Raw genomic sequence first — 22,916 nt, 5'->3', positions numbered from 1 at the left:
GTCTCTGTTGTGATGTCTGTAGAAGGAACATGGCTTGTGTAATCATGTGTATGGGCTGATAATGGCCTCATGGAGTAATGCCTTTGGTGTCAATCAGGACTTGACCTCTTTGTTCTTCAAACACATTCCCTCCTCATGATGTCATCGTCCTCTCAGAACCCCCATTTGACCTCACATACAATGACATCACCCAGTGACCTCTGACCCCTGTTTCTATTGGCCACAGGGACTTACAAGGCGGTTCCAGTCTGGCCCTCAGTAGGCTATTCTATGACGAGCACTGGTCCAAACATCGAGTCATTACCTGTCTGGACTGGTCCCCTCAGGTAAGGACTGTTCCAGGGTGAAGTTTCCCCTTAGGTACAGATCTAGTACCAGCTTCCCCTCCCATAATGCTAACCTTAACAATTAGTGGGGGGAAAGCAAAACTGACCCAAGATCAGCATTTAGGTGCAACTTTACCCACACTGTGTATGTGTGTGTGTGTGTGTGTTTTGGGAAGGGGGGAGTGCATGTTTGTGAGTGTATGTGTCATCACTACTCTCAATCCTCCTCATCCTCCTCTCCCTCCTCTTCCTCCTCTCCATCCTCTTCCTCCTCCCCTGAGCCTCTTTTATCCTTCAATTTTCCCTCTCATTCCTGTTTCCTCTTTCTTTCCTTCCTCTCCTCTATCTCTCAATTTTATTTGATCTTCCCCCTCCTCTTCCTCCCCCTCCTCATCCTTCCTCTCCTCGATCTCTCCATTTTATTTGATATTGTCCTCTCTCCTCCCCCTCCTCTTCCTTCCTCTCCTCGATGTCTCCATTTTATTTGATCTTGTCCTATCTCCTCTTCCTCCCCAGTATCCAGAGCTGTTGGTGGCGTCCTACAACAACAACGAGGATGCTCCTCACGAGCCTGACGGTGTAGCTCTGGTCTGGAACATGAAGTTTAACAAGAACACACCTGAGTATGTCTTCCACTGCCAGGTAAAATCAGTCCCAGGTACACCTCTATCAGATCAGCTGGACCGTATTCACAAAGTATCTCAGAGTGCTGATCTACAATCAGTTTAGCCTTTTAGATCATAATTCAATGGAGAGAGGGGACCTGATCCTAGATCAGCGCTCCTTCTCTGGGATGCTTTATAAATACAGTCTTTGATCTATATAACATTTAACTGTTCCCAATGTGTTATACTGATATTGCATTTATGTGATATATATGTCTATATTACAGTACTTTAATTTAACAACAGCTCTCTGATTTATTATTGCGTTTCGGGCACTGTCTCAACAGAGCTTTTAACAAAAAAAGTGACGCTATTTCCCTACAGTTGATTAATGTTTTAATTGTCAGCCTTATACAAGTGGATGTGGGTAGAGATACAATATTCTACGACTGCATCCCAATAGGCACCCTTTTCATTAAATAGTGCACTACTTTGAACAGGGCCCATAGGGATCTGGTCAAAAGTAGTGCAGTATGTAGGGAATGATAGGGTGCAATTCGGGATGCTGCCTTAGACTAGTAGGTAATGTCTATGGAACGCATCACTCCACCGCTTCAACAATGATGACACCAGAGATGAAAAATGAGGAGTAAAGTGATATTTAATTAAAGCAGTGAGTTCCTCAGGGGTTCCTGGGGTTTGGCCTACTTGGGCAGAACATGATATTACGGAACATGTCCTGCTCGCTCGCTTTGGTTTTGGTGCAGAAAATGCCTCTGGTTGGTCGTGACGTGTGTGTGTTTTTGGTTTTACAATCTATGTGGGAACCAGAAGTCCTCACAAGGATAGTAAAACAAGAAAAATTCTGACAAGTGGGGACATATCACCTCTCCCCACAAGGAAAAAGGCTATTTTAAGTTTAGGGGTTTGGTTTAGGATTACAATTAGGTTTAAGGTTAGGATTAGGAGTTGGGGTTAGGGGTTGGGGTTAGGGGTTACGGAAAAAGGATTTTAAATAGGAATCGATTGTTTGGTCCCCTCAAGGATGGTAAAACAAACGTGTGTGTACGTTTGCGCGTATGTGTGTGTATTCTCGTGCAAATCCGGGTGTGTCTGTGTGTGTCTATGTGTTATGTGTGTCTGTGTGTCCGTGTGTGAGAGGGAGGGATGGGGAGCCTGGGAGGCAACTGAGGGCTGGGGAGTAGATTTAGAGGGACTCTCCACGAGAGAGAGAGAGAGGGGGGGGGGGGGGTTATAGAAACTTCTGCATAATAAAAAGATGTGGCCTACCACTTCCTACTTCACATGTGTTAGCCCACCCACGTGGATCCTCCAATCACATGTGCTGCTTGACTCTGTTTCCTACGCCCAGAGTCTACCTCATAAACACACACACACGCACAGTATAAACTTATATACAAACAGTACATTGAAATAGACACACACACACACACACACACACTGAGTTATAGACATACACACAGAGTCACACACACACACACACACACACACACACACACACACACACACACACACACACACACACACACACACACACACACACACACACACACACACACACACACACACACACACACTCATGCAAAGCCATACACACATGCACAGCCACCCACTCCCACACTGCAGACCAATATATGCAATTTAGTAGAGGCCTTAATAGATTTGAATAGATAATAGATGCAATAATAGATTTTAAACACCATTATCCCCCAGCTTTATTTGGCTACTATTATTCATGTATGTTCTGAAGTGCATGTAGTCTGGTGTAGATATTACAGTGTTACAGCATGTAGTCTGGTGTAGATATTACAGTGTTATAGCATGTAGTCTGGTGTAGATATTACAGTGTTACAGCATGTAGTCTGGTGTAGATATTACAGTGTTACAGCATGTAGTCTGGTGTAGATATTACAGTGTTACAGCATGTAGTCTGGTGTAGATATTCCAGTGTTACAGCATGTAGTCTGGTGTAGATATTACAGTGTTATAGCATGTAGTCTGGTGTAGATATTACAGTGTTACAGCATGTAGTCTGGTGTAGATATTACAGTGTTACAGCATGTAGTCTGGTGTAAATATTCCAGTGTTACAGCATGTAGTCTGGTGTAGATATTACAGTGTTACAGCATGTAGTCTGTTGTAGATATTACAGTGTTACAGCATGTAGTCTGGTGTAGATATTACAGTGTTATAGCATGTAGTCTGGTGTAGATATTACAATGTTACAGCACGTAGTCTGGTGTAGATATTACAGTGTTACAGCATGTAGTCTGGTGTAGATATTACAGTGTTACAGCATGTAGTCTGGTGTAGATATTACAGTATTATTGCATGTAGTCTGGTGTAGATATTACAGTGTTACAGCATGTAGTCTGGTGTAGATATTACAGTGTTACAGCATGTAGTCTGGTGTAGATATTACAGTGTTACAGCATGTAGTCTGGTGTAGATATTACAGTGTTACAGCATGTAGTCTGGTGTAGATATTACAGTGTTACAGCATGTAGTCTGGTGTAGATATTCCAGTGTTACAGCATGTAGTCTGGTGTAGATATTACAGTGTTATAGCATGTAGTCTGGTGTAGATATTACAGTGTTATAGCATGTAGTCTGGTGTAGATATTACAGTGTTACAGCATGTAGTCTGGTGTAGATATTACAGTGTTACAGCATGTAGTCTGGTGTAGATATTACAGTGTTACAGCATGTAGTCTGGTGTAGATATTACAGTGTTACAGCATGTAGTCTGGTGTAGATATTACAGTGTTACAGCATGTAGTCTGGTGTAGATATTACAGTGTTACAGCTACAAGGATTACTGGAGTCAGTTTGTCTTTACAAGTGATTTCTGTCCATATTGTAGTCTGGAAGCTGGGTTTCTATAATATAATGATGTCCATATTGTAGTCTGGAAGCTGGGTTTCTATAATATAATGATGTCCATATTGTAGTCTGGAAGCTGGGTTTCTATAATATAATGATGTCCATATTGTAGTCTGGAAGCTGGGTTTCTATAATATAATGATGTCCATATTGTAGTCTGGAAGCTGGGTTTCTATAATATAATGATGTCCATATTGTAGTCTGGAAGCTGGGTTTCTATAATATAATGATGTCCATATTGTAGTCTGGAAGCTGGGTTTCTATAATATAATGATGTCCATATTGTAGTCTGGAAGCTGGGTTTCTATAATATAATGATGTCCATATTGTAGTCTGGAAGCTGGGTTTCTATAATATAATGATGTCCATATTGTAGTCTGGAAGCTGGGTTTCTATAATATAATGATGTCCATATTGTAGTCTGGAAGCTGGGTTTCTATAATATAATGATGTCCATATTGTAGTCTGGAAGCTGGGTTTCTATAATATAATGATGTCCATATTGTAGTCTGGAAGCTGGGTTTCTATAATATAATGATGTCCATATTGTAGTCTGGAAGCTGGGTTTCTATAATATAATGATGTCCATATTGTAGTCTGGAAGCTGGGTTTCTATAATATAATGATGTCCATATTGTAGTCTGGAAGCTGGGTTTCTATAATATAATGATGTCCATATTGTAGTCTGGAAGCTGGGTTTCTATAATATAATGATGTCCATATTGTAGTCTGGAAGCTGGGTTTCTATAACATAATGATGTCCATATTGTAGTCTGGAAGCTGGGTTTCTATAATATAATGATGTCCATATTGTAGTCTGGAAGCTGGGTTTCTATAATATAATGATGTCCATATTGTAGTCTGGAAGCTGGGTTTCTATAATATAATGATGTCCATATTGTAGTCTGGAAGCTGGGTTTCTATAACATAATGATGTCCATATTGTAGTCTGGAAGCTGGGTTTCTATAACATAATGATGTCCATATTGTAGTCTGGAAGCTGGGTTTCTATAACATAATGATGTCCATATTGTAGTCTGGAAGCTGGGTTTCTATAACATAATGATGTCCATATTGTAGTCTGGAAGCTGGGTTTCTATAACATAATGATGTCCATATTGTAGTCTGGAAGCTGGGTTTCTATAATATAATGATGTCCATATTGTAGTCTGGAAGCTGGGTTTCTATAACATAATGATGTCCATATTGTAGTCTGGAAGCTGGGTTTCTATAACATAATGATGTCTATATTGTAGTCTGGAAGCTGGGTTTCTATAATATAATGATGTCCATATTGTAGTCTGGAAGCTGGGTTTCTATAATATAATGATGTCCATATTGTAGTCTGGAAGCTGGGTTTCTATAATATAATGATGTCCATATTGTAGTCTGGAAGCTGGGTTTCTATAATATAATGATGTCCATATTGTAGTCTGGAAGCTGGGTTTCTATAACATAATGATGTCCATATTGTAGTCTGGAAGCTGGGTTTCTATAACATAATGATGTCCATATTGTAGTCTGGAAGCTGGGTTTCTATAATATAATGATGTCCATATTGTAGTCTGGAAGCTGGGTTTCTATAATATAATGATGTCCATATTGTAGTCTGGAAGCTGGGTTTCTATAATATAATGATGTCCATATTGTAGTCTGGAAGCTGGGTTTCTATAATATAATGATGTCCATATTGTAGTCTGGAAGCTGGGTTTCTATAACATAATGATGTCCATATTGTAGTCTGGAAGCTGGGTTTCTATAATATAATGATGTCCATATTGTAGTCTGGAAGCTGGGTTTCTATAACATAATGATGTCCATATTGTAGTCTGGAAGCTGGGTTTCTATAATATAATGATGTCCATATTGTAGTCTGGAAGCTGGGTTTCTATAATATAATGATGTCCATATTGTAGTCTGGAAGCTGGGTTTCTATAACATAATGATGTCCATATTGTAGTCTGGAAGCTGGGTTTCTATAATATAATGATGTCCATATTGTAGTCTGGAAGCTGGGTTTCTATAATATAATGATGTCCATATTGTAGTCTGGAAGCTGGGTTTCTATAACATAATGATGTCCATATTGTAGTCTGGAAGCTGGGTTTCTATAATATAATGATGTCTATATTGTAGTCTGGAAGCTGGGTTTCTATAATATAATGATGTCCATATTGTAGTCTGGAAGCTGGGTTTCTATAACATAATGATGTCCATATTGTAGTCTGGAAGCTGGGTTTCTATAACGTAGTAATGTGTGTATATTGTCACTGTGATAAAACAGGAGACATTTGGCATTGGAAGCTGTGTGAGAAGTTGACAACAAGCATAGAACTGTCCAACCATACATAAAGTTAATGTCATCACAGTTCAACATTTTACAACTTAACAGTTGGTTCCTCACCCTGAATGTCATATAGATAAGAACTGATGATACAGTTATTCTTTGACACACACTCACACGCACGCACGCACGCACGCACCACACATACACTCACATACACTCACATGCACAAAGGCACGCACACACACACACACACCACACACCACACACCGCTTCTCCCATGAGAGGGGTCTATTTGGGTGACTGAGTGGCGCTGCTGGGAAGATGTGTGGTGGATGAAATGATAGCGGGGGGAGGGGGGGGGACAGAAATGAAAACCTAAATGGCACCTCCCAGGCACCTCCCAGGCGTTCTTGTGTCAGTCAATATGAGTGTGGCCTGGGGCTGTGCCATGCCCTTTCATGAGAGAAATAAATAAATAAAAGACAGAGCGAAAAGGAGTCAATCTCCAATCGCTTGGCATGGGCATCCCTCACTTTTCTAGCTGGAGAGGGATGAAAGGAGGCAGGAGTGATCAGGGGAGAAGAGATATTGTTTTTCTCTCCGGGATCTATTACAAACAGAGGTGCTCCTTTCTAGTTATCCGTGGATCAGATAGATCTTAATGTGCGAGCATGTTCAGCCGTTTAACCCCCAAAACCACAGGCCCCCTTTCTTTTCTCTCTCTCTTCTCCTTTTCCTAAGGTAGACGGAACGCATGCGACCGCCTCTGCATACACTCATCCTCTGTCGGCCTCTGTTATGGCTCTGCTAGGGTTCTACCAGGGCTTTGCTAGGGCTCTGCTAGGGCTCTGCCAGGGCTCTGTTATGGCTCTGCTAGGGCTCTATTAGGGCTCTGCTAGGGCTCTGCCAGGGCTCTGCTAGGGCTCTATTAGGGCTTTGCTAGGGCTCTGCTAGGGCTCTGCCAGGGCTCTGTTATGGCTCTGCTAGGGCTCTATTAGGGCTCTGCTAGGGCTCTGCCAGGGCTCTGCTAGGGCTCTGCTAGGGCTCTGCCAGGGCTCTGTTATGGCTCTGCTAGGGTTCTACCAGGGCTCTGCTAGGGCTCTGCCACGGCTCTGCTAGGGCTCTATTAGTGCTCTGCTAGGGCCATGCCAGGGCTCTGTTATGGCTCTGCTAGGGCTCTGCTATGGCTCTATTAGGGCTCTGCTAGGGCTCTGCTAGGGCTCTGCCAGGGCTCTGTTATGGCTCTACTAGGGCTCTGCCAGGGCTCTGCCAGGGCTCTATTAGGGCTCTGCTAAGGCTCTGCCAGGGCTCTGTCATGGCTCTGCTAGGGCTCTGCCAGGGCTCTGTTATGGCTCTGCTAGGGCTCTGTTAGGGCTCTGCCAAGGCTCTACTAGGGCTCTGCCAGGGCTCTGCTAGGGCTCTGTTAGCGCTCTGTTATGGCTCTGCTAGGGCTCTGCTAGGGCTCTGCCAGGGCTCTGTTATGGCTCTGTTAGGGCTCTGTTAGGGCTCTGCTAGGGCTCTGCTAGGGCTCTGCCAGGGCTCTGTTAGGGCTCTGCCAGGGCTCTGTTAGGGCTCTGCTAGGGCTCTGCCAGGGCTCTGTTATGGCTCTGTTAGGGCTCTGCCAGGGCTCTGTTAGGGCTCTGCCAGGGCTCTCCTTGGGCAACATTTCTAAAAACATGTTTTTATGGGGTATTGTGTGTAGATTGATCAAGAAAAAAATTATTTAATCAATTTTAGAATAAGGCTGTAACAAAATGTGAAAAAAGTCAAGGGGTCTGAATACTTTCCGAATGCACTGTATATTGGGGTGGTTGAAATGATGTTGAATTTCATATTTCAGAGAGTGAAATGGCGTGTTTGAATCATCGTCATTGTTTCAACATTATGCCATCAACCTAAATATGGAGGTATATTGAAATAAAATGTCAAGCCACAGTCCAACAATTTCTGCCTGAACAGTGACTCCTACTGCTATACGAGGGGTAATGCAATTCATTGAGAAGGAGTCTACCATTCAGATGCCTACAGTACCTCTACTTTATGTTTAGCTTTTTTAAAACAAGCTGTGTTTGATTCAGCTGAGCTATTATGTCAACACATTTAGACATCTATCAGCTTCCATATTCATTTGTGTAGACTACCTAAATAACATTCAAGAGTTGAAAGGAACTCCTCAAACTTTTCTTTCACAGTCTGTACAGTATGTGAGGTTGGGTTTATGTAGGCTACATTGACATCTGATTTTCCCAAAGGACACCATCCCCACTGGGCAAAATCTGGATGAATAAACATTGTTTCCATGCAATTACAAAAATAAAAGAATAATGTGATTATGTTGAATCGATGTGGAAAACTGAATGGATTTGCAAAAAGTCATCAACTGAATGGAATTTCAACTTTTAACCTAAATCTAAGGGCATGGTGAATTTTTTGGGTTGATTTCACATTAAATTCACATGAAAAACTAGACGTTGAAATGGTCATTATAATTTGTCCATGGTGGATTGGATTTTTGGAAGTTTAGAAGTAGTTACCGTTAGCGCTATGAATACGATGCCAAATTCATTGTATTAATAATAAACTTCTACCTTTGGATATTGCCATTACTTTCAACCAGTGTGTGCCCAGCAGAGTATGTAAGTGGAGCGGAGCTGGAGCGGAGCGAGGAGTGGAGCGTGCCCAATTTGACTGGAACGTGGAGCGAGTTTCCTAAAGGCTGCCTTCTCGCCCCCTCCAATACCACTCCAGTAGCACTCACTTCCTCAGCTCAGGGCGCGCCCCGTCCTCATATACATCTGTAGGCTACTTGTGTGCTGCTAGAGCCCTTTGCTTTAGCTACTGTCATGGAGTTCACCAAATCTTTTCATAAAGAAAGTGATAAAACACACAGGTGCAAAATCAAGGTGACTTACAAAGATGAGGACCAAAACCAAGAGAGGGAGTGCTGTGATGTATTGTCCACAACTAAAAAATCTGAAAAGAGACGTATCCTGAAAGCATGACGGTGTACTTAGTACGTGCACATGCTAACAGAAAGGAACGAGGTGGGGAACTAGCTAAGTGTGTCAAATCAGATTTTGTTCATTTTCATTCTATTATTTATACAATAGGCCGTCATTGATTTTGGCCCAATAGGCCTGGCATATTACCTCTTTCAAGGAGCTTTCCATTTTGATAGGGTTATTTTACCTCAAATCTTTTAGGCCTACCTACATTTTTTTTATATGCATCGCTACCCAGCCTGGCAAGAGTGGCCCGAAGGGTATTTAGCATCCCCATTGGCTCCGCAAGCGCTGAGAGGGTATTCTCCACTTCTGGCCTGCTTTCCAGGCACCATTGCATCAACCTGAAGCCACAGACTCTGACCAAATTCATGTTTCTAAAAATGATTTCCAAGGCACTGTAGACTGAGTGTAACGGATGTGAAATGGCTAGCTAGTTAGCGGTGGTGCGCGCTAATAGCGTTTCAATCGGTTACGTCACTCGCTTTGAGACCTTGAAGTAGTGGTTCCCCTTGCTCTGGAAGGGTCGCGGCTTTTGTGGAGCGATGGGTAACGATGCTTCGTGGGTGACTGTTGTTGATGTGTGCAGAAGGTCCCTGGTTCGCGCCCGGGTCGGGGCGAGGGGACGGACTAAAGTTAAAACTGTTACATGAGCCTAATAAACCATTTTTCGTTTAATTTGTATTTAATTCTATGTACGTCACAGCCTATGTGCAAATTGTGGATTATATAATGATTGAATATAACGAAATGTTGTTTAAATGCTGAGCACTTAATATCCCTGCCTGTCACGTTCCTGACCTGTTTTCTCTTATTTTTGTATGTGTTTAGTTGGTCAGGGCGTGAGTTGGGGTGGGCATTCTATGTTATGTGTTTCTATGTTTGTTTAAATGGGTTGCCTGATATGGTTCTCAATTAGAGGCAGGTGTTTGACATTTCCTCTGATTGAGAACCATATTAAGGTAGGATGTTCTCACTGTTTGTTTGTGGGTGATTGTATCTCGTGTCTGTATGTGTTACCACACGGGACTGTTTCGTTTTCGTTCGTGTATGTAGTCTGTTCCTGTTCGTGCGTTCTTCGTATATTGTAAGTTCGTTTGTTCAGGTCTGTTGACTTCGTTTATTATTTTGTAATTTCTCAAGTGTTCTTCGTGTTTCGTCTTTGTTTAAATAAATCATTATGTATTCATCACCCGCTGCGCCTTGGTCCAATCTCTCACCTAAAGACGACCGTTACACTGCCAGCCTAGTGTGTCGCACTTGCAAATGATTCACAAAGTATTTCTTTGTAGGCTATAGCCTTAAAATAATTGAAATAATTTAGCTTAAATAATTAATTTTCATTGATTCTTAGGCTCCCTGTCTGGCTCCTGACCTATTAGAGTGTTTATATTCTGTTTAATATGACATGTAGACTATTTGAAATGATGAGCGCTTCTTACATTCACCTTTTCATGTTTATTCAAGTATTTTTCATTCAGATCATATGGTTTGGCTTCAATACTTTGAAACCTAATGGTAGGTCCAGGTAGTCACAAAAATAGATGGGTGTTGGTTAAATTGTGATTTTAATTAACGGAATTTGGAGCTGCAGATGACGGGATTTCTGACCGCTCAACTCTGCTCACATACTTTGGTGCCCAGTGGGTTGTGTGTTGGTTTGTAGATGGGGGGGGACTAAGATTGAATTATATGGGGGAGGAGGGGTTATTAGTGAGGTTTGGGGGGACACTGGGGCTACATTGTGAGGGGGTTGATGTGAATGATACTGGGGAGGTAGGCATTCTGTCCTCTTCTCACAGCCCTGCCGGTGGACCCGTCATTGGCCCAAACCCTGTGTGCTCCAGTAACATCACATGACCCTCTCAAGTGGGCTGGGTCACGCCACATCAATGGCACGCCCCAAAAACCTCACCCGCACCCCTCAACCGCCCGTACCCCCGCTGACACTGTCAGCTCCCATCCCACTCAGCCATATTTTTATTAATATCTCTCGGTTTCTTTTACACACCATGGCTCGCTGTGACCTGATCCCCGTGCCAGAGGGTTGGGAAAGCAGGCCTGGTTTAGAGGGAAAGAAGGGGGGAGTGGGGAGAGAGAGAGAGGGGTGGGGAAGAGAGGGGGGGAGAATGAGAGAGGGGAGGGAGCGGGGGAGAGAGAGAGAGGGGTGGGGGGGAGAGTGAGAGAGGGGAAGGAGAGGGAAAGAGAGAGAGAAAGAGGGAGGGAGGAGAGAGAGGGGGTAAAGAGAGAGAGAAAGAGGGAGGGAGAGGGGGGAAGAGAGAGAGAAAGAGGGAGGAGAGAGGGGGAAAGAGAGAGGAGAGAGGGGGAGAGAGAGGGGGGAACAGAAAGAGAAAGAGGGAGGAGAGAGAGGGGGGAAAGAGAAAGAGAGAGGGGGGAGAGAAGAGGTATTCATAGGGTTTCTGGAGAGATTCCCACTCCAAATTATAGTGGCGGATGAAGTTGCATTTGCTCATAAAGCTTACTGGAGAAATCCTATAAAAGCCACTGTTAGCTTTGTGAGAGGAAGGTCAAAGACCCTGTGTCTGTGGAGGTTTTATAATAGACTTGTATAATAACACATTCTTTCAACAGCTAGCTAGAGATTCTACCTCCATTATGGTGCAGTGGTATTGTTCCCTGAATTCTTTGCTGTTCAGATTCTGATGGGTAGAGGAATATGACAACGCTAGGTAGATGAACATTTTAAAACTTAGCAGTCTATCATTGTGTCAAAGCCGTTTTTTTCTAATCATACTTTATCAATTCAATAGGAATTCTCACTTTAATAATAATATATTTTTTATATGTTAGTATCAATTTAGGGTACTTCTCCTATGTCAATATGATTAAGGTCACTCTCACTGAAAAGAGAGAAGAAGAAGAGGATGAAAGAGAGAGATGGAAAGGAAAGAAAGAGAGGGGCCGAGAGAAGGAGAGAAAGGCTGCTTGTATTCACAAAGCCTCATTTTCTTTATCTGATGAAACAGAGATATGCTATTCCACCGGCTGTGCCAGAGACCACAGAGTGACAAAATCTGTGGGGTGTCGTAAAAAAGAGAGAGCGAGGGATGCCAAGGGAAGAGGGTTCAGTCCATCTGGTCCTCATAAGCCCTGCTGAAAACCAGATGACTGTGGTGGTGCAGCGAGAGGAGGAGAGGAGAATATACTGTCTTGTTACTAAGTCATCGACCCCCTCTCCTCTTCCTCCCTCCCTTCCCAACCCAAACTCCAGGAGCATTTTTTACCCGAGAAAGAGGGAGGCAACCAAGGAGGGAGTGTTCGTTCCTCTCTTCCATAATCCCTCTCTTCGTGCCATATCTTATCATGGGTTAGCCTGAGTATTATTCTGTATAGAACCCTTCCTATTAATATAACAGGCTCTGTCACAAGCATTTCACTTCTTGAGATGATTTTAAAACATTGCTTTGGGGAAGGAAAACCCCTGTGCTTTTGCTCTGTAGGTGATGGGCGCTCGACTTGAGTTATACCATCGCGTTTCAATTAAGTTTCGTTGCAGAAAAATGACTTTCACTGGTGTTTTTCAGTGAAGCTGTCAGTCTTAACATCTGTTTGGTTATGGGCCACCGATAGATGACTTTACAGGACCTGAACATACCTTGAGAAAGAGGAGGAAAGGTCTCAGAGCTTCTTAACTTTGGAAATTAATGTCGGAGTTGGTAAAGAAAAAGTATATTATTGAGATATGTTCATAATACAGACTTTACACAGAGAAGTGTGCGGGATGGTTTTGATATAGGAAGCTTTATGCAGGTGCTGCAAAGGCCTATATTTACTTGAATATCCACTTTGTTTCAAAGGTGCTCATTGGAATTAGATCTTAGGGCTCAAACTGTAACGATCGTCTGTTGAAGAAGGTGTGGACCAAAGCGCAGCGTGGTAAGTGTTCATGCTTTTTTTATTAAAACTGAACACTGAGACAAAATAACAAAAATAGAACAACACGAAACAGTTCTGTCTGGTGCAGACACAAAACAGAAAACAACTACCCACAAAAACCATGTGGGAAAAAGCTACCTAAGTATGGTTCTCAATCAGAGACAACGATAGACAGCTGCCTCTGATTGAGAACCACACCCGGCCAAACAACAAAGAAATACAAAACATAGAAAATGAACATGGAATGCCCACCCAAATCACACCCTGACCAAACCAAAATAGAGACATAAAAAGATCTCTACGGTCAGGGCGTGACACAAACTAACCGAACCCACATTTCAGTATTTATTCAGTTGCATGTAAACATACAGTAACTACTTTCCGATAGTCAAATGTTTTTACATTTTGATTTGGGTAGTAACAGGTGGATTCCACTGACAGACGGATGCTTCCAGTTAGATGTGTGTCACAGGCAGTAGTTGGGTAAACAAATATTGAATCAGCCTCTAATATCATTGGCTGAATCCAAAGTGGCAACCTATTTGTCACGATCGTCTTGAGGTGAAAGAGTGGACCAAGGAGCAGCGTGATATGAATACATCCTCTTTAATAAATGAAGATGAAAACGAACACGAACACTAATACACTAAACAAACGACCGTGAAGCTACAAACGAAAGTGCAGACACAAGCTACTAACGTCAAACATAGACTCACATAACATAGAATGCCCACCCAGCTCACGTCCTGACCAACTAAACAAAGACAAAACAAAGGAAATAAAGTCAGGAACGTGACAGTAACTACCCGCTTTGGTGGCGCCTCTGGAGCGGCGACCCTTTCAGCGAGTCCCGGACTGAAGACCATCCTAGAGGGCGCCACTGGACGGGTAGTTACTGTCACGTTCCTGACCTTATTTCCTTTGTTTTGTCTTTGTTTAGTTGGTCAGGACGTGAGCTGGGTGGGCATTCTATGTTATGTGTTTCTATGTTGGGTTCATTTTCAATTAGCCTGATATGGTTCTCATATCAGGCTAATTGGGGGCAGGTGTTTTACGTTTCCTCTGATTGAGAACCATATTAAGGTAGGCTGTTCTCACTGTTTGTTTGTGGGTGATTGTTCCTGTGTCAGTGTTTGTGCCACATGGGACTGTTTTCGTTCGTTTCGTTCAGTTCATTCGTGTGTTCCTTCCTGTTCGTGCGTTCATGTTATATGTTCACAAGTTCAGGTCTGTTAACGTCGTTTATTGTTTTGTAGTTTATCAAGTGTTTTTTCGTGTTCGTCTTTCTTTAATAAAACAAGTATGTATTCAAACCGCTGCGTTTTGGTCCGATCCATGCTCCTCTTCAGACGAGGAGGAGGACGAGCGTTACACTATTCCCTATATCGTGCACTACTTTTGACCATGGCCCGTAGAGCTCTGGTCAAAAGTAGTGCACTATGTAGGGAATATGGTGCCATTTGGGGGACGCAACCTCTGCCTCATATTAACTTATCTGTTAATAACATAACATGACATCTGAATGGGGAAATACTTTAATCTATCAACCAAGTCCTTACGGGAAGAAGTCATAAATAGTTTTATGGGGACAAATTGAAGTAATCTTCAGTAGCTGACGATATACAGTCTGTCAGTGTAATTCACGACCGTACGTGTTGATATATGACAACTGAATAAGGCTTTTATGTAGCGCCCAGTTCATTTCTGGCAGACGTCGCAAACTGCACTATAGGGTTATAAACAGAGCTAATATCAGTAGCTGATTCAGTAGGCCTACACACAAGGATAGTGGGGAAATAAGGTGCGGTTTAAACTTTAAAAGACTGGGAATTCTTAGTTTAGTTAAAGGATTTCTCCACTTTAGATGAAGCGCCTGATAGGGTCAGAAGTCTGCGGAACAGATGGAGTGAATATCCAGTCTTTTTTTTATCCTTTTTTTCTGTCCTTACTATTAAGCTTAGTGATTTATTAGTAATGATAACTCTGGCAAGGAGAGTAACGTTACATCATGTCATATTGCGAGCAGGGGATCTTCCAGACGTTTATAGAACGGAATAATTGATGACTTCTGGTAATGAGATAGAAGATTAAAGTTAGCATTTATCATGGTTATTACTCAGAGAGATGGATGTTTGAAGAGTCCTGGTAGTATACCTCAACCTCATTCTAGGAGAAATTAACGTGCTTGTCTTAGTCAGGTTTCTCCTATTTCACCATGATTCTTCAAAGTCATGTGGGAATAATTTGCAGGAAAAAAATTCATTTCTCTTAAGTCTCTTTATATCAATCTATCGTATAACTTACATCCCTTTCCAGAGAGAAAGTTTGACCAAATGAAGACACTTATATACAGTATGCAACTTAGGTTTCAAGTTTACAGTTTTTACTCTCACAAGCACTAGTACTGTACATTGAAAATGCCTTTCTCGCTTGCTCTTTCCCAACAATGCAGTAGTACTATAAAAAATACATTCAAAAGTCAAGTAGAACAAAAACACACAAGAAATAGTAATAAGAAGAACACGAGAAAGTGAGTAAGATATATATACAGGAACAGTTCCAGGATGAGTAGCTATATACAGGAACAGTTCCAGGATCAGTAGCTATATACAGGGTCAGTTCTAGGGTCAGTAGCTATATACAGGAACAGTTCCAGGATCAGTAGCTATATACAGGGTCAGTTCCAGGATGAGTAGCTATATACAGGAACAGTTCCAGGATCAGTAGCTATATACAGGGTCAGTTCTAGGGTCAGTAGCTGTATACAGGAACAGTTCCAGGATCAGTAGCTATATACAGGAACAGTTCCAGGATCAGTAGCTATATACAGGAACAGTTCCAGGATCAGTAGCTATATACAGGGTCAGTTCCAGGTTCAGTAGCTATATACAGGGACAGTTCCAGGATCAGTAGCTATATACAGGGTCAGTTCTAGGATCAGTAGCTATATACAGGGTCAGTTCTAGGGTCAGTAGCTATATACAGGAACAGTTCCAGGATCAGTAGCTATATACAGGGTCAGTTCCAGGGTCAGTAGCTATATACATGGTCAGTTCTAGGATCAGTAGCTATATACAGGGTCAGTTCTAGGGTCAGTAGCTATATACAGGAACAGTTCCAGGATCAGTAGCTATATACAGGGTCAGTTCTAGGGTCAGTAGCTATATACAGGGTCAGTTCCAGGATCAGTAGCTATATACAGGATCAGTTCTAGGGTCAGTAGCTATATACAGGAACAGTTCCAGGATCAGTAGCTATATACAGGGTCAGTTCTAGGGTCAGTAGCTATATACAGGAACAGTTCCAGGATCAGTAGCTATATACAGGATCAGTTCTAGGGTCAGTAGCTATATACAGGAACAGTTCCAGGATCAGTAGCTATATACAGGATCAGTTCTAGGGTCAGTAGCTATATACAGGAACAGTTCTAGGATCAGTAGCTATATACAGGATCAGTTCTAGGGTCAGTAGCTATATACAGGAACAGTTCCAGGATCAGTAGCTATACACAGGAACAGTTCCAGGATCAGTAGCTATATACAGGATCAGTTCTAGGGTCAGTAGCTATATACAGGAACAGTTCTAGGGTCAGTAGCTATATACAGGAACAGTTCTAGGGTCAGTAGCTATATACAGGAACAGTTCCAGGATCAGTAGCTATATACAGGGTCAGTTCTAGGGTCAGTAGCTATATACAGGAACAGTTCCAGGATCAGTAGCTATATACAGGGTCAGTTCTAGGGTCAGTAGCTATATACAGGAACAGTTCTAGGGTCAGTAGCTATATACAGGGTCAGTTCTAGGATCAGTAGCTATATACAGGGTCAGTTCTAGGATCCGTAGCTATATACAGGAACAGTTCCAGGATCAGTAGCTATATACAGGGTCAGTTCTCGGGTCAGTAGCTATATACAGGGTCAGTTCTAGGGTCAGTAGCTATATACAGGAACAGTTCCAGGATCAGTAGCTATATACAGGGTCAGTTCTAGGGTCAGTAGCTATATACAGGAACAGTTCCAGGATCAGTAGCTATATACAGGATCAGTTCTAGGGTCAGTAGCTATATACAGGGTCAGTTCTAGGATCAGTAGCTATATACAGGGTCAGTTCTAGGGTCAGTAGCTATATACAGGAACAGTTCTAGGATCAGTAGCTACAGTGGGGAGAACAAGTATTTGATACACTGCCGATTTTGCAGGTTTTCCTACTTACAAAGCATGTAGAGGTCTGTAATTTTTATCATAGGTACACTTCAACTGTGAGAGACAGAATCTAAAACAAATATCCAGAAAATCACATTGTATGATTTTTAAGTAATTAATTTGCATTTTATTGCATGAAATAAGTATTTGATACATCAGAAAAGCAGAACTTAATTTTTGGTACAGAAACCTTTGTTTGCAATTACAGAGATCATACATTTCCTGTAGTTCTTGACCAGGTTTGCACACACTGCAGCAGGGATTTTGGCCCACTCCTCCATACAGACCTTCTCCAGATCCTTCAGGTTTGGGGGCTGTCGCTGGGCAATACGGACTTTCAGCTCCCTCCAAAGATTTTCTATTGGGTTCAGGTCTGGAGACTGGCTAGGCCACTCCAGGACCTTGAGATGCTTCTTACGGAGCCACTCCTTAGTTGCCCTGGCTGTGTGTTTCGGGTCGTTGTCATGCTGGAAGACCCAGCCACGACCCATCTTCAATGCTCTTACTGAGGGAAGGAGGTTGTTGGCCAAGATCTCGCGATACATGGCCCCATCCATCCTCCCCTCAATACGGTGCAGTCGCCCTGTCCCCTTTGCAGAAAAGCATCCCCAAAGAATGATGTTTCCACCTCCATGCTTCACGGTTGAGATGGTGTTCTTGGGGTTGTACTCATCCTTCTTCTTCCTCCAAACACGGCGAGTGGAGTTTAGACCAAAAAGCTATATTTTTGTCTCATCAGACCACATGACCTTCTCCCATTCCTCCTCTGGATCATCCAGATGGTCATTGGCAAACCTCAGAAGGACCTGGACATGCGCTGGCTTGAGCAGGGGGACCTTGCGTGCGCTGCAGGATTTTAATCCATGACGGCGTAGCTATATACAGGGTCAGTTCCAGGGTCAGTAGCTATATACAGGGTCAGTTCCAGGGTCAGTGCCAATACTATATTTACAATGTGCCGGGATGCTGGAGTGGTGGGGTTAGATATGGGTTATGGTGACTAGGCATCAGGATATATGATAAACAGAGTAGCAGCAGCATATACACTGAGTGTACAAAACATGAAGAACACCTTCCTAATATTGAGTTGCACCCCCGTTTGCCCTCAGAACAGCCTCAATTCGTCAGGCCATGGACTACAAGGTGTCGAAAGCATTCCACAGTGATGCTGGCTAATGTTGACTCCAATGCTTCCCACAGTTGTGCCAAGTTGGCTGGATGTCCTTTAGGTGGAGGACCATTCTTGATACACACGGGAAACTGCATGAAAAATCCAGCAGCGTTGCAGTCTGGCACCTACTGTACTACCATACTCCGTTCAAAGGAACTTTAATCTTTTCTCTTGCCCATTCTCTCTTTGAATGGCACACATACACAATCCATGTCTCAATTGTCTCGAGGCTTAAAAATCCTTCTTTAACCTGTCTCCTCCCCTTCATCTACACTGATTGAAGTGGATTTAACAAGTGACATCAATAAGGGTTCATAGCTTTTACCTGGTCAGTGTATTTCATGGAAAGAGCAGGTGCTCTTAATATTTTTTACACTCAGTGTATGATGATTACATGTGAGTGTGTGTGCATGTATAGAGTAATGTATGAATGTCTTGTGCGTGTTGTGTATGTGTGTGTGTGTGTGTTGGAACGTCAGTGTGAGTGAGTGTGTGTGTAGAATGTGCATAGAGAATAAAATACAATGCTCAACTCAGATAGTCCGTGTAGACGTTTTGTTATCAGTCTTATGGCTTGGGGATAGAAGCTGTTCAGGAACCTGTTGGTGTCAGACTTGATGGTCCAGTACTGCTTGCCGTGCGGAGACTTTAACAATTTTCCAGGCCTTCCTTTCACACTGCCTGGTATAGAGGTCCTGGATGGCAGGGAGCTCGGCCCCTGTGATGTACTGGGCTGTCGGCACCACCTGTCACGCCCTGGCCATAGAGAGGCTTTTATTCTCTATTTTGGTTAGGCCAGGGTGTGACTAGGGTGGGCATTCTAGTTTCTTTATTTCTATGTTTTGTATTTCTATGTTTTGGCCGGGTATGCTTCTCAATCAGGGACAGCTGTCTATCGTTGTCTCTGATTGGGAATCATACTTAGGCAGCCTTTTTTTCCCTTTGGTGTTTGTGGGTAGTTGACTTTGTTAGTGGAACTATAGCCCTAGTAAGCTTCACGGTCGTTTCTTTGTTTCTTGTTTTCTAAATAAAATAAAATGTACGCTCACCACGCTGCACCTTGGTCCGGTCATCTCCACCTAGATGACGGCCGTGACACCACCCCCTGTAGCACCATGCGATCGAGTGCAGTTGCCATACCAAGCAGTGATGCAGCCAGTTAAGATGCTGTCTATGGGGCAGCTGTAGAACTTTTTGAAGATTTGAGGGCCCATGCTAAATCTTTTCAACCTCCTTCACAACTGTTTCCATGTGTGTGGACCATTTCAGGTCCCTAGTGATTTGGACACTGAGGATCTTGAAGCGTTCGACTGACCCACTCCCCTCCATTTGTTCATGATGAAGAGGCATACACCTCCCCCTCTCGATTTCCCTGAATCCAATGTACTGTCTGCTCGGTGAATGGAGAATTCATTGAGTTGGATAGCCATGGGGGGGGATCTTGTTCGCAAATCCGCGATTGGAGATCATCTATCTTATTATCAAGAGACTGTACATTGGCCAATAGAATGGAGGGAAGAGGTGGCCGGTTTTCCCTTCATCTTAATCTCGCCAGGGTTCCCCCTCTTCTCCCTCTTTTTCGCCTGCGTTTCGGTAGCCCAAACATTTAGTTGGAATTACACAAAGAGCCTAGGCCGATGAGTCGAATTTGAAGCCGGAATTGAGGTTAGTAACTGCCGATTTTGATGTTCAACAGTTCTTGTCTATCATAGGAGATGATAGTGGATAAGCACCAAAATAATCACAAAATGGTAAAGTTGGGTCAGGGCTTGCAAGACGGTACAGTACGGCGCCATTATAACAGGTGCTTTTAATAAGGCTGGCGGTCTGTTCTGTGGCTAAGTACTCCTCTCCTTTGGGGTTATTTTGGTTACACTCCTTCATTAGTCCTCTGATGAATGTCTTGGTAGGGGAGTAGAGGAGTGATGATCCTCTTGTTGTGGGGACCCCACCGGGCTGGGCCGGGTGTTCATTATCCCTGTAATGAAGCAGCCCTGTCTGAGGAGCGTGGCCCTGACGGCAGACCCAACCACAGACAGCCGCAGGGTCAAAGATCAGGCCCGGGGCCTCTGATGTGCTGATTGAAATGGCTACCTGATGTACTGGCTACCTGATCTACTGTACATCAGAGATGGGGCTTAAGGGTCGGGGGCCTAGCTTAGCGAAGTTAGCATTTAGGAACATGTGAGGGCTATATTAAAGGGGCAATCTGGGATTCAAACAACAACAAACCTATATGTCATTCATTTATAAGTAAAAAAATGTATGCAACAATCACGGAGTGCCCCTTTAATGCCAAAAGAGGGGAAAAAAATCTCACTCAAACAAGTGTGCTTGTATGTGAGTGAGGGAGGGATAAATAAGTGTTGAGGGAGAGAGTTAGCATTATATTAGCCTTGTGTGCCACGCTTCTAGGCTGTCCTAGGCTGGTGAAGAAGAACACCATTATATCTTATTAAGACGTTGATCAATTGGTTGTGGTTTTTTACTGGCGTCTCTGTGGCCTTCAACAAGTTAAAGTCTATTGAATCTGACTTTATAATACACTGTGTCTGTGTAGCATATTTATGTACAGTATGTCTTTGTATGGACTGTATGTGTTGTTTATGTATTTCATATTTAGGCTATACATTTATATATCATTGCATAGCGCTACCCACTTTTACATTCAAACCCAGTCACCCGGTGGTAACTCACTCAAATCTAAATATTTAAAATAAACCGAGAATATTTAGAATAGAGTGTAAATATTCTCGGTCAGCATCAAACATTGTGTGTTAATGGATTTGAACCTTAATCCAGATTCCCCTGCTGTTCCCCATGGGTAAATAAACTTCTCAGGGATGGTTTCTGACACAATACTATATTTTTACCCCTAAAGCTCAGTTTATTTTGAGTCTCGTTTTGGAAAAACACTTCACATCTGAGACTCTTCTGTAGCCGTTCTGGAAGAAGGAGAGAAAGAAGCGTGTTTTCTTTTGCTTTGGTTTGTTTTCCAGTCCTCTTTAAAATGAACTCGAGGTGCAGGACTTGGCGGTTGCACATGTTGTGGTGGGGGAGAGACAGAGACGGAGCGAGAGAGTGAGAGACTGAGAGAGACACACGGAGAGAGTCTCTCTTCTCTTTGTTTTACTCACTCACAAAACAGTAGATCTTAAAGAGAAAAGAAAACAATCCCACCACACTGTATCCCTATTTCACTTTAACCAGATCAAATGGGCTCTCCTCAATGTGTAAACAGGGAAAAGTACTGCCAGTGGACCGTGTACGGTTCAGTTCTGGTTCAAGAGAAAATTTGGTCAACACAGAGAGAGTGGTTTATGTTTATGCAGTGGTAGGTACAGTAGATATTACGGGTTAAATTGTATCTGTTCTGGAAAAGCAGTTCTGTACTCAGGACACAGAGTTGATTTGATGACCAGAGGACATTGTTATGACTAGAGCCTAGAGTTTTACCTGACCAGGTCACATTCTGGTCAGTAAACTCAGGGCCCTACTCAGAAAAGTATACCACTGGTTATAGTATACCACTGGTTATAGTATACCACTGGTTGTAGTATTCCACTGGTTATAGTATATCACTGGTTATAGTATACCACTGGTTGTAGTATACCACTGGTTATAGTATACCACTGGTTATAGTATACCACTGGTTGTAGTATTCCACTGGTTATAGTATACCACTGGTTATAGTATACCACTGGTTATAGTATTCCACTGGCTGTAGTATACCACTGGTTATAGTATACCACTGGTTATAGTATACCACTGGTTGTTGTATACCACTGGTTATAGTATACCACTGGTTATAGTATACCACTGGTTGTAGTATTCCACTGGTTATAGTATACCACTGGTTATAGTATACCACTGGTTATAGTATTCCACTGGCTGTAGTATACCACTGGTTATAGTATACCACTGGTTATAGTATTCCACTGGTTATAGTATACCACTGGTTATAGTATACCACTGGTTGTAGTATACCACTGGCTGTAGTATTCCACTGGCTGTAGTATTCCACTGGCTGTAGTATACCACTGGCTGTAGTATTCCACTGGCTGTAGTATTCCACTGGCTGTAGTATACCACTGGTTGTAGTATTCCACTGGTTGTAGTATTCCACTGGCTGTAGTATACCACTGGTTGTAGTATTCCACTGGTTGTAGTATTCCACTGGTTGTAGTATTCCACTGGCTGTAGTATACCACTGGTTGTAGTATACCACTGGTTATAGTATACCACTGGTTGTAGTATACCACTGGTTGTAGTATACCACTGGCTGTAGTATTCCACTGGCTGTAGTATTCCACTGGCTGTAGTATACCACTGGCTGTAGTATTCCACTGGCTGTAGTATACCACTGGTTGTAGTATTCCACTGGTTGTAGTATTCCACTGGCTGTAGTATACCACTGGTTGTAGTATACCACTGGTTATAGGAAAGGAGAAGGGTTACGTCCCAAATGGCACCCTATTCCCTTTATCCTTCTAATGCAGTGGGTTAAATCAGGGTCGAACAG

The 22,916-nt window shown here is 42.8% G+C and overlaps 1 protein-coding gene across 4 annotated transcripts in view; it reads left to right on the top strand.

Moving 5' to 3' along the window:
- The window catches only part of LOC139559285 (cytoplasmic dynein 1 intermediate chain 1-like), a 148,381-nt gene that overhangs the window by 97,063 nt on the left and 28,402 nt on the right, over positions 1 to 22,916 (top strand). For all 4 annotated transcript variants that reach the window (XM_071375146.1, XM_071375143.1, XM_071375145.1 and 1 more), the window contains 2 exons: positions 227 to 326; positions 843 to 968. In XM_071375146.1, the coding sequence (XP_071231247.1) occupies positions 227 to 326; positions 843 to 968 (226 nt within the window). The remainder of the gene's footprint in view (positions 1 to 226; positions 327 to 842; positions 969 to 22,916) is intronic.

The sequence above is a fragment of the Salvelinus alpinus genome, chromosome 29 (genome assembly GCF_045679555.1).
Source record: "Salvelinus alpinus chromosome 29, SLU_Salpinus.1, whole genome shotgun sequence".
NCBI classification, from domain to species: domain Eukaryota; kingdom Metazoa; phylum Chordata; class Actinopteri; order Salmoniformes; family Salmonidae; genus Salvelinus; species Salvelinus alpinus.
The sequence above is the reverse complement of the archived record's forward strand: the minus strand, read 5'-3'. Positions and strand labels throughout refer to the sequence as shown.